General features: G+C 45.7%; 1 protein-coding gene across 2 annotated transcripts in view; it reads left to right on the top strand.

Annotated features, from left to right (window-relative positions):
- Window positions 1-11529, top strand: part of APMAP (adipocyte plasma membrane associated protein) — a 37019-nt gene extending 25490 nt beyond the window's left edge. Inside the window, exons 5-9 of one of the 2 annotated variants that reach the window (XM_006930005.5) lie at window positions 796-912; window positions 2124-2298; window positions 2899-3033; window positions 3477-3669; window positions 9262-11529. In XM_006930005.5, coding sequence (XP_006930067.3) covers window positions 796-912; window positions 2124-2298; window positions 2899-3033; window positions 3477-3669; window positions 9262-9471 — 830 coding nt within the window. In that variant the 3' untranslated portion in view covers window positions 9472-11529. The remainder of the gene's footprint in view (window positions 1-795; window positions 913-2123; window positions 2299-2898; window positions 3034-3476; window positions 3670-9261) is intronic. The other variant, XM_045053954.1, reaches the window with a different exon arrangement.
- Window positions 11530-12215: the final 686 nt, after the last annotated feature.

The following is a 12215-nucleotide window of genomic DNA, read 5'->3' as shown; positions in this document are numbered from 1 at the left end:
AAACAACCATGCAGTGAGTACCCCGCAGTAAGCAACCCCCCAGTAAGCACCCTGCAGTAAGCAGCCTGCAGTAAACAACTCTGCAATATGAGCACCCCACAGTAAACAACCCTGCAGTGAGCACCCTGCAGTAAGCAACCCTGCAGAGAGCACCCTGCAGAAAGCACCTTGCAGAAAGCAACCCTGCAGATAGCACCCTGTAGAAAGCACCCTGCAGTAAGCATGTTGCATAAGCATCCCTGCAGTGAGAATCCTTGCAGTAAGTGCCTCTGCATAAGGAACCCTGCAGTGAACACCACTGCAATAAATATGCATTGCCTCAGGTTTTAAAAAGGTATTAAAATAGTAGCTCTATTTAAAAAGGTATTAAAATAGTAGCCAGGTGGAGGGACAACTGGCAGTGCCATAGATGGGCACAGTGTTCAGGTCAGGCTATTGGGATTAAACTCACAATTCCTGAGATTCCGGGGTGGGGGTTCTAGAGTTGGGGCCTGGGGCCTGATGATGTCCCTGAGTTAACTGTCCAAGTCTCAGGGTGCTGATATGAATGTGATTCTCGGGTGCCAGTTGTTCATATGTTCAGATCCATGTTCTCAGTTGGTCTCTCTGGATACACCAGACAGTTGTCATAAGTTCTGAGGGGGCTGGAACGCTAGGGTATACATCTGTCTCTAAAGCCATGGTCTTTTTTGTTCTGAACAGCTTGACATATATTTAGTACGGGATGGATGAGATGCTTGGAGACACAGGTAGAACCTGGGACCAGCCACTGATTCCTACCATTTGTTTCTCTAGAAACCCGAGATGATGAGCCTGCTTGTGGGAGGCCCCTGGGCATCCGGGCAGGGCCCAATGGAACCCTTTTTGTGGCTGATGCGTATAAGGGACTATTTGAAGTAAATCCATGGAAACGTATGTAACAATGTCTTCTTTCCTTCTGTGGTGACTTCAGATGTTTTGAACAATATGTACATAAGTGGATTTAATGATATTTTTTCAGTAAGACTACTGGAAACTTTGTATTATTTTCTTATTCATTGAATAGTACTGCAAGTAATGCCTACGTGTATCATGTATCAGTTACATGATGGTATTTGTCATATATCCCAATTTCCTATTTGTTTTTTAGCTGCAGGATCTTATCCTTAAAAAGTTAGAACTCCTCTATCTTTGTTTTTCTGTGTCTCTCTGTATCTCGTCTGTTTGTTTTCTGTGTCTGTCTTTTCATTTGTTCTTTGTCCACCTGTTCCTCCTGTTTTTCTCTATGTGCTTCAGCAGGGGAGTTTGTATGATGGAGGAATTTGTTATTGTGGGTAGTACCTGGGACCTGTTTGCTGGCTGTGTGACTATGCAGCTGCCTCAGCCTCTCTGTGCAGTTTACCCATCCATGATACAGGGCTAATGGTAGTGCCTACCTTGGGGGATCGTGTGAGGGTTTAAATGAGATTATACAAAGAGAGAGCTTATCATTCCATAAATGGTTGTTTTCCTATTTTTAAAAGTTTACCACCATCACTATTTCTTTACTTAAAACCAGGTGAATGGAACATTTTGTATTTCTCTCAAGCAAATGAAAAGAAAGTTGCCTTTTGTCTAAGACTTGTAATAGATTATTATTTTTCTTTTCTTTTTGGGGGGGAGAGGGGGAGGGAGAGAGAGAGAGGGAGGGAAAGAATGGGGGAAGAACAGAGAATGAGGAATAGAGGATCCAAAGCAGGCTCTGTGCTGATACACAGGGTTTGAACTCACAAACCATGAGATTATGACCTGAGCTGAAGTCGGATGCTCAACCGATTGAGCCACCCAGGCGCCCCTAAGACTCATAATAGATTTTTAAAAGTCAGTTTGTCTTGATAAAAGGAAGAGGTCCTCATCCTTAGAGGGAGGATTCTGCCTTTAATGAAGTTAGTTTAAAAAAATTTATCACCTAACAGATGAAAGAAAGGAAAGCACTGGGTTTTAACTGTAAGGGAATAAATCTACTGGCATGTGAGAGAAGCTCATTTTAGTTTTTCCTTTTAAATCAGGTAAGCTGATTAATATTTTGAGATCATTGAGATACAATTTCTTGGAATGAAAACAGGTCTTCTCTCCCTCCCTTCTTTTCTTCCTTCTTACCTCAGGTGAGGTGAAGCTGCTGCTCTCCTCTGAGACACCGATAGAGGGGAGGAAAATGTCCTTTGTGAATGATCTTACAGTAACTCAGGATGGGAGGAAGATTTACTTTACAGATTCTAGCAGCAAATGGCAGAGACGAGATTACCTGCTTCTGGTTATGGAGGGAACAGATGATGGGCGGTGAGTGTTTATTTCAGACCTTCTGCTCAATGAGATCATCAGTCAGTCAGGGTGACTTCACAGAGCTTATTTGTGGGAGTCATTGGAGTGTTTCTGAGCATAATATTGCAGCTTTTGAGATAGGATATTAATGGCTTCTGGAAATGGGTGATGGATGCAACACAACAGAGCAAGATGTTCACACTTTCTCTTTGAAAAATGAAATTAAAACAGGCCAGTCCATCTGAGCATGTGGTCGGTTGGCACTCTAGGCGGGACTGTGCAGCCTGGCCTGGGTTTCAGGTCATCCCTCCAAAGGGGAACTCCTGTGAGGCTGGAGCCATGGGGGCCCTCCCTGGTGCTGAGCCAGATTCCAGCTCAGCGAGAAAACTGACTAGGGGGTTCTCAGGAAGAGGATGCCTGGGTCTGCTTCAGATGGGAAGGCCTCCAGGGGCAGCCTGGAGCCAGGTCTGGGCAGAGAACCATCAGGGGCCTTGTCACTGCAGTGTAAGGAGGATTCCCTTCTGCAGGCCTCTGCCCCAGGCTCAGAGGGGAGCAAGGCTCCAATGGGGCAAGGCCACGAACTCTCCCACGTGAGTCTTAGCTGTTGGCGCCCTGCAGCCTGCTAGAGTATGACACCAAGACCCAGGAAGTGAAGGTTTTACTGGACCAGTTGCGGTTCCCCAACGGAGTGCAGCTTTCTCCTGCAGAGGACTTTGTCCTGGTGGCCGAGACAACAATGGCAAGGATAAGAAGGTACGTGCGGTACCCACTGAGCTGTCGGGGTGGCCAGAGCTCACTGTGGCCTGGCCTGGGATGGGCTGGGAGACATCAACCTACATGATCTGAGATGCGGCAGGTTACCTTCTCCTTTGTGTGATAAGGAAAGCAGTAAAATTCAGGAATGCGTTTTCCTTCTCCCCCTGCTTGAAAAGTTGCAGCCTTGGAGAGTCTCAATTTAATGCTGATTGCATGCATCCTGGGTCCCTTTATCCATTAGGTGGGCCATCTTCCTGCAACTGCATCTAGTTGGGCCCAGGGCAGGGGCCCCTGTCATCAGCTGTGCTTTTGTTCATGATGGACAGGTTTATAGTTGTTTCCATAAATTGATTCGAACCAAGACAATTTTGGTGCTTGGCTAAAATTTTTCCATAAATCCGGGGGCTTCTGCTCACTACCTGCTTGGGTGAATTTTTCAGATTCTACGTGTCTGGCCTGATGAAGGGAGGGGCTGATCTGTTCGTGGAGAACCTGCCTGGATTTCCAGACAACATCCGACCTAGCAGCTCTGGCGGGTACTGGGTCGGCATGGGGACCATTCGCTCCAATCCTGGGTTTTCTATGTTGGATTTCTTATCTGAGAGACCCTATATTAAAAGAATGATTTTTAAGGTAAGTATGAAAACTACAATTCCAAAAAACAAAATGAAAATGTATCTAATTACGATCTTTTTTTGACCTTCGTAGCTTTAAAAATTCTCATTCTGATCATATTTAGTACTGTTAGTGACTTCTTTAAAACATATTTTATTATTCAGCCTGAAATGTAAATTGAAACATTTGAACCCTTTGATATTTTCCTTCTGGTTTTGTTGTCACCTCACCATCATGGTCTGTCAGTCATGCCTGCCCCCTCCATACCTCCCCTTTCCACAGATCCTGCAACTAGGCCTTCATATGGGGCCCCTGCAGACCATACTGCTGCTTCTCAAATGGTCATCAGGCACACACTTACCTTGGCCCCATCCCACCCTGCGTCCTCCTACCTTCTGGAACTTTCTGTCATTCACATCCTGATCTCTCCTGCACCCTGTACCAGATCTTGACCTTTGACCTCTTAGCAACCAAACTTTTTCATTAAAAAAAAAAATCACCTACCCCCACCAATGGCCAGTCACAGATCCTTTACAAAAGCCTTTTTCCCCAGTGAGTTCCATGAAATGTACTCAGTGTAATTCTATATGTTTTATACTGGATGAGCAACCTGCTGATATAGGTACTTCCATCATGCAGAAACCTTCATTTCTAACAAGCTCCATTTCGCAGACCGAATAGATGTTTGAAATTGATATTGGATATTGAATATTGAATAGATGTTAAAATAATTGTAACTTAAGGCCCTGAAAGGTACTAGGCAGCAATTACTGAGTCTCTGTACTGCTGGGCCCTTTGTCTGGGCCCTGCTGAGGGGCTGTGGGTACCTGCTCTGTCGGGCTGGCCCATGGCCTTCAGTTTTGTTCCAAATTCAGTGTGTCACTGTGGATAATCCTGATCTGTTTAGAAATAACACATTCTTCCTCTTCACTTTGTTGGTTCCAGAGCCACCATCTGTTCCTACTGGGACCTAAGAGGAGGCAGAATAGTGAGGTGGGAAGGACGGGAGTTTTGAAGAAGGCCAGACCAGTTGTGGGACCCTGGGCAGATGATATGATCTCTCTCTGCCTCAATTCCTCCATCTTTCAAGGGGAAAGAATAATAGCATTGTTCTATTTCATTAGGTACTGAAAAATGTAATGAGAATATGCACATAATGCCCATACTGACTGTAGTGAGTACTCCAATTCTGTGCCTGTCCGTCTTCCCACAGCAAGGATGTGATGTGGTGATGGGGGTGGTGGTTTGTCTCTTCGCATGACAGAACACATGCTCCATCTTTAGTTCGCTCCTGTGTTCGCAGCACCTAGAACAGTGTCTGGCACACGGTAGGCTCTCAGAATTACTGTGGAAGGATGTGTGCTCAGGGAGCTGAGACCACAGGTGTGAGAAGGAGCCAGAGTGGTGACACATGTTCCTGGTGCGGGAGAGCTCAGCACCTTTGTGTGGCCGCAGAGACGGCAGATTGAGTGCAATGGGAGAGGACCACAGGCCTTGCAGATGTGAAAAAGAGGCTAGATTTTATTCTAAATGTGATTGAAGTCATTGAAGATTTTGGTATGTTTTTAGTTTTTCTGTGTTTTTAGTTTTGAGACAGTATCAGACTTAGAAGAGCAGCAAAGGACTTTTGTCCTTGAACTATTGCAATAAGTTGCTGACCTGATGCCCTGCATCCTCAGATACTTTTGTGATTTTCCTGTAATAAGGACATTCTCCCCATGACCACCCACTGAAACAGGAAACTTACATGGATAGTGGTGGCCATCCAATCCACAGACCCCATTTGAGTTTTGGGAGTTACCCTGGTGATGTCGTAACAGAGGATTCAACTCAGGACAAGGAGTGGCCTTGACTTGTCACATCTCTTTATTCTCCTTCAGTCTGGAACAGTGCCTTAGTCTTGATCTTTTTGAGAATTACAGGTCAGTTATGTTGCAGAGTATACTTCCATTTGGGTCATCTGGCATTTCTAATGATTAGATTTAGGTTATGCATCTCTGGCAGGAAGACCATGAAGTGAAGTTGTGTTCTCAGTGTGTCCTGTGAGGAGGCACATAATGTCAGCTTGTCCCATGCTGGTGGTGGCAGTGTTGGCCACTTGATTCTGTGGTGAATGCCAGGCTTCTCCACTGTGAAGTCACTCTTTTTCCACTAGTAATTAACACATATTTTGTGAAGAAGTACTTTCTAAATAAGTAAACATCGGTATGATCTCATGGTTGTCTTTTTTATTCAATGGATTATAGTCTATTACTATCATTATTTATTTTGAGGCTCAAATTGTCTGGCTATGGCCAGTGGGAGCCCCTTCAGTGTGGCTCCCTGACCTTTGCACATATTCCTAACATTTTTGGAGTGGTTCCTTACTTTCTGGCACCATACAGTGTTTAGGCTCATCTTGTATTTTCCATGTTCGAGTATTTTCCATGTTCCAGCTCTGTAATCAACCATTTCTCCAAGGAGCCCTGGTTCCTTCTAGAGGGGATCTGGTGTTGCTTATGCTCATTGCTTTTGGTGTATCACTGCCACCAGGCTCCCTCAATAGACAAAACCAGGGAATATATGCATGTGTATTCATACATTTATCAATACATTTGACCGTTGAACAACATGGGGGTTAGGGACACTGGCCCCTGTGCAGTTGAAAATATGCCTATAACCTTTGACTCCCCAAAGACTTAACTACCAACAGCCTGTTGACCAGAAGCCTCAATGATAACAAACAATTGATTAACATATAATTTATGTGTTATATGTATTATATACTGTATTCTTACAATAAAGTAAACTAGAGAAAAAAATATTAAAATTGTAAGGAAGAGAAAATACATTTATAGCACTATATTTATCAAAACAAATCTGCATATAGGTGGACCTGCTGCAGTTCAAACCGGTGTTGTTCTGGGGTCAACCGTATATACAGTGTATGTACACATGTTCACACATGTTTATTTGCCATCTGTTTATTTAAATTGATGCTGGTAAGTAATGCTGGTATTGCTGCTTCCAGTCTCATACCACAGGATTTATTCTAGTTTTCTCCACTTCCGTATTTGTATTTCCCTTCTCTAGTAGTGAGAAACCTAGATCCTATTATCTTTCCTACCTATTTGATCAGATTCCCCAGACATCACCAATCTGACCATTGTCCCTCCATCATGGGTCCTGCTAGAGCTCTAGCATCCTACACTGGGCCTTCTTCCTCCTCCCAGCCATGTGAGGGGCTTGCCTTTCCTCTCAGAGGCTCTGGTACCTGCACCAAGTCGTCCCCAAACAAACACCCTCCTCACTCTGCCTGAGCTCTGCCAGCCTGTGCCTGATCACCCCACTGTAGGAACATGTCTCACCCTGCCTGGGTTCTGATGCCCTGCTTCATGCCACTGCCCTCTCCTTACCCCCAGCGTGGACTGTCCCTCACTCTGCTAAGACTGACTCTTGGTCTAGGCCACTGTGGTTCCAGCCTCTGCACACACCTACCCTGCTGGGTTTCACAAGTCACTTCTTGACTGAATTGTTTGGGTGGGGAGTGATATAGCACAAAGGAAATTTTAAAGTGACAACTGAAGCTGCTGTGTGGAGAGCAGCCTGTGCCATGGCTCCACTGGCTGTGAGGAGCTTGGCGTGGAGGAGGCTGCGGCAGCCAGGAAGGGTGGTAGGGCAGAGCCTGGGGTGGGAGGTACATACACATGATAAGACCCCATGGAGCCCGGCTTGCATGGCTTGGAGAGAAGGGATCAGGCATGAGGGCAGGGTTCTTGGCATCAGCAGCTGGTGTCAGGGGCCTGGTCTCCTCTGCTGGGGAGTCTGTTGAGTTTGAAGAGCTTTTAGAAAGTCTGGGTGGGGAAGTTTCAGCACTGGGGGTTAGAAATTGGGGCGAAGATTTGAGGGCTTTCTGGGAAAGCAACTTAAACCAAAGAGAGAGGGTGAGATGTCTTAGGGATAAGATAGAGCAGAAAAGGGAGGACCTAACACTGAAGTGAGATGGCATTTCACAGGCCGTGGGAAGTCTTATGGAGTGTTTTAAGTTATAATGTAACTTTGGTTGCCATAAAACTTTTTAGAACTCAGTCAACTTGTATGTCTGTTTGGACCTTTGCAAGGTTTCTCCTTTGTCTAGGAGACATTATCCACTGGACACGTGCAGTTGTTTGGCTGTTTCCCCTTACATTAAGAGGTAGATAGGGGTGCCTGGGTGGCTCAGTCAGTTAAGCATCCAACTCTTGGTTGTGGCTAAGGTCATGATCTCATGGTTTTTTGAGTTCAAGCCCCCTGTCTGTGCTGACAGTACGGAGTCTGCTTGGGATTCTCTCTCTCCCTTTCTCTGCCTCTCCCCCACTCACTCTGTCTCTTTCTCTCTCTCAAAAATGAATACATTAAAAAAAATTAAAAAGAGGTAGACATCTGCCTATTAATTTGCGCTCATTGGCCTTATGCAGTCGCGTACTGGCATCATTTCCTCCCTAGTGTCCTGCTGTGCCAGAAATTTCATATTTCACCCTCTGGTTTCTCTGCTCTTAAAACCCTTCAGTAGCCCCATGTGGCCCTTGACCTGGCTGAGTCAGGAGGCTGCTAGACGGTGCCTTGCTTAGCATGGAGGGGTTTTCCTCCATCTGTACTCTGGCCTTGAGCAGAGCTGCCAGGGCTCAGGGGGCAGGGACATGCTCATTTAACTTGTCCAGGTCTTTTCTCATCAACACAAACTGCCGTCATGTCTCCATCATTTGCACCTTGCATGTTTGAAATGTGTTAAACTTAGTCTGAGAGCTTGGCGTTCATTCTGGTTAAGCTGTGCTGGAGTCCATGTCAGTCTGGACATTGGCTTCAGTGTTGTGTCTTTGTCAGATGTGGGGAGCCCTGAACCCTTCTCTGGGTTCAGCTGGGTTGTTTGGAGTAGTGCCTGCATTGGGTCTAACGGGTACCATGCAGAGGGCTGTTAGAAAGCTGTAATCCTTGTGCTGGGCTAGTCTTGCCTCTGGGTGCACATGACAGGAGGCTCCTTGGCCTGATCTGCATGGGGGCAGAGGTGGGGGATGCCTGTGGGGTGGCAGGTCCTGTGCCAAGGGCAGGGAGCTGGTTTATTCTATGTGGCTTCCCTGTCACTGGAAGAGCTGGGTCCTTATGAGATGGCGAGTAGCTGTGGCATCTGTTAAAAGTAAAATTTAACTGAGTAAATGTCAAAGATCTTATTGGCTTTGATCAGTGACTCCTGATTCGGGCAGCATCTAGTCGAGCAGATAGGAGTTTGGAGGAACTGTACAAAATGAAAGACTTCCAGGCAGGAAGAGGTGGGAACAAGGGGGTTACACTGGGAAAACAAAAACAAAAAAACCCAGGTTGATTATTGCCGGGCTGTTTTCCTTTAGGGGATGGAAGGGGTCTGTCAGGCACATTACCTTGCTAGTGCTGAACAGGAGATTTCTGATTGACTCATGTAAGATTCTATTTCTGGGAGAGCCCAAACTGTAAGTAAGTTAGATCTGGTTTAGTGATGTGGGACTGAGCATAAGTGATTCCATTTTGGGCCTTTGGTCTTGTTTTTAGCAAATTGGATCTGCTCACACCACTCCCTTGGTCAGAAACTAACCTCTCCTCATGCCGTTTCCTTCCCAGCTGTTTAGTCAGGAGACTGTGATGAAGTTTGTGCCACGGTACAGCCTTGTTCTAGAACTCAGCGACAGCGGGGCGTTCCGGAGAAGCTTGCACGATCCCGACGGGCAGGTGGCCTCCTACATCAGTGAAGTGCACGAGCATGATGGGCACCTATACCTGGGCTCCTTCAGGGCCCCCTTCCTCTGCAGACTCAACCTTCAGTCTGTTTAGCCAGCCTGACTGTAGCTGTGCCAGGAGTCCTCACACTGGGCACCACTCCTATTCCAGGAGGTACTATGCACACAGCCCTTTCCACCTGCACCTGCCAGTCCTTGGAAGTGGACAGTGAGACCCTGTGGATGTCTGGGCCCCTGTGGGATACCTCTCCCCTGGGTTTGACATTGCATTTAGAGGGAAGCATAATTTGCCATAGGGAGGATAAGTCCATGTGAAACTATTTTCTGTTAAAAAAAAAACCTTTCTAAGTACAGTGATTCTCTAGGACTTAGGAGACTTCATACACTTATAACAGGCCTCAAGGTTTGGTGGATAGAGCGTAGATGAGCTGTCTAAGGATCTTGTTTTTGCTACTGGCTGTCCTGCCAGCCTCAGTGTCTTTACTGTAAAATGGGGTAATACCTGTCTTTGGGGGAGGGGCATGGGAAGGGCAAGGAGAGCTCAGTGCAAACGTGTTGAGGCCAGTGGGCGGAGCTATGTAAGTAAAGACCTTAGAGCCATATTCTAACTCTAGATGTAGAGTTGTGTGGGACTTGGGACCTTGATCCTGGGTGTTCCCTTCCATAGCTCACACCCTCCAGCCTGCCCCACTCTGAACCAGAGGCTTTTCAAGACTCCTGAGTCCCTATAACCATTTAAAGGCAAGGACCCGAGTAAATTCATAGAAGCAGCAGCTCAGGACTCCCTGGGCTCTTCTCTGTGAACAACTTACCACGTTGATGGAATGATCCAGCAGCTGGGTACTGCAGGGGAGAATTTAGGCAAGTCCTGTTTACATACCTTTGTTCCTCACCACTAGGCCCACAGATGAATAGTGCACATGCTAGTGCCATTTGCTAGAGGGTCACAAGCCTGAAGTTGCTGTATATCCTGACAGGTATGCCTGTACACTGGTCCTAATTTTGTCAGGGGAACCCATGTAATAATGATAATTAAATTGACTTTTCTGCTGATTAATCTTTTTTGATGGTGTTGCCTGGGAGTTTTTCTCTAATATAATTATGTTAACAGGGACTGGAATTTGATTCCATTGAGGGCTGATAAGAGGATCATTTTGGTCAGGACCTTGTTTAGGGACAAGCAGTCCATCTGACTGGCTCAGGGCACAGGGCAGCCCCTCCAGCCGTTGCCTCCTGGCAGTGCTTTATTCTTGGGCTTGTTGATGTCATACTGTGTTCCTGTTTCCAGGCTACAAAATGGGCCTAATATCTGTTCCTTTCTGTCCTGTTTGTGAGAATCCATAGGAGATCGTCTCTGTGGAATTGTTTTAAGTAACTTAACAAAGGAAGTATTTTCAATAGGTAATGATATTAAAATTCAAAGAGGATTGATAGCTGTGGTAAAATCTCAACCAATTATGTGGTGTTGCACTAGCTGGCACTAATCCCTTCATTCCCTTTCCCAACAGCGGCCACCCTCCTCCCATGTGCTGGGCTGGCCTCATTTTAGGGGAAACAGGCAGGATCTGGTGGTTGGCTCATCTGGTGTTACCTGTTCAGGGATGGCTTTATGTGCAGCAGCAGTAGCACAGGGTCAGAGATTGGCTTCAGTCCGGTTGATGCAATGCAGAATGTATTAGGTGAATGACTTAATGTTATTTATATTACTTTATAGGAAAGAAAGTTGAGTAGTGATTATTAAATACTTCTTAGTAGATAATGGTGCATCCCATACATCAGCTGTACAGGAAAAGGGAAAGCCTGATCATTCTGCCATAAAAAACAATTTAAATGTGAGGAGCATATATAAGTGGACTTCTTGATTGAGAACAGAGGGCTTTGGTTTTAGTGCTTACTTTTTAGCAGTGCAGAGAAGCTGGTAAATTGCTTTCCAGAGTTTTCAGCAAAGGAGTCTTGATTTTGACTCAGATTTTGATTTTCTGTCTCAAAGTGTCATTTGCTGTGTTTTATCTGGTAATTTGCCATGGTGAGGTACAAAATATAGCCTTGTTAGGTTTAAGTATGTGGTGTGCTTTTGTTGTAAACATGAAGCAGATTTGCACTAATGTGAATTACTAACATGCTTTTAAAATTAAATTAAGTGATTCATTCATTGTGTGCTTCTTTATTATCTATTACAAAAATTCTGTCAGGATTCACTTATTGCCTTTCATATGACAGAGGCCCTGTTTTGAGATTTTTATCATCAACATGCATTTGCAGAGTGGTCTGTAGTTTAGAAAGTGTTTTCACAGGGACTCCTGGGTGGCTCAGTCAGTTAAGCGTCTGACTCTTGATTTCGGCTCAGGTCATCATCTCATGGTTCCTGAGTTGGAGTTGAGCCTTGTGTTGGGTGCTGTGCTAACAGCATGGTGCCTGCTTGGGATTCTCTCTCTCTCCCTCTCTCTCTGTCCCTCCCCCAATGAGTGCTTTCTCTCTCTGAAAGTGTTGAGTTAATTTATTTTTTAAATAAATTAAAAAAAAAGGGGTTTTCACATACACTGACCTTTTACTGATGGAAAGAGATGTGGCCTCATTTTATAGGGGAATGGAAGCTGGGGGGAGTGATTTTCCCAAAGTCACTGGGAACACAGGGCCAGTACACTGCTGGGCCAGAAACCGTGCTCTGACTATAAAATGTGCCGGGGAAGCTGGGAGATGAGGAGGCAGGGTGGTGTTCCCAGGACCTGGCCTTTTGGTGGTCACTGCCCAGCCCAGGGGTTGGACCTTGGCTGCACATCAGAGTCCTCTGGGGTTCCTGGTCTTCTAGAGTGGCCTGGCATCATCATAGTTTCAAGC

This window comes from Felis catus, chromosome A3, assembly GCF_018350175.1.
Source record: "Felis catus isolate Fca126 chromosome A3, F.catus_Fca126_mat1.0, whole genome shotgun sequence".
NCBI classification, from domain to species: domain Eukaryota; kingdom Metazoa; phylum Chordata; class Mammalia; order Carnivora; family Felidae; genus Felis; species Felis catus.
The sequence above is the reverse complement of the archived record's forward strand: the minus strand, read 5'-3'. Positions and strand labels throughout refer to the sequence as shown.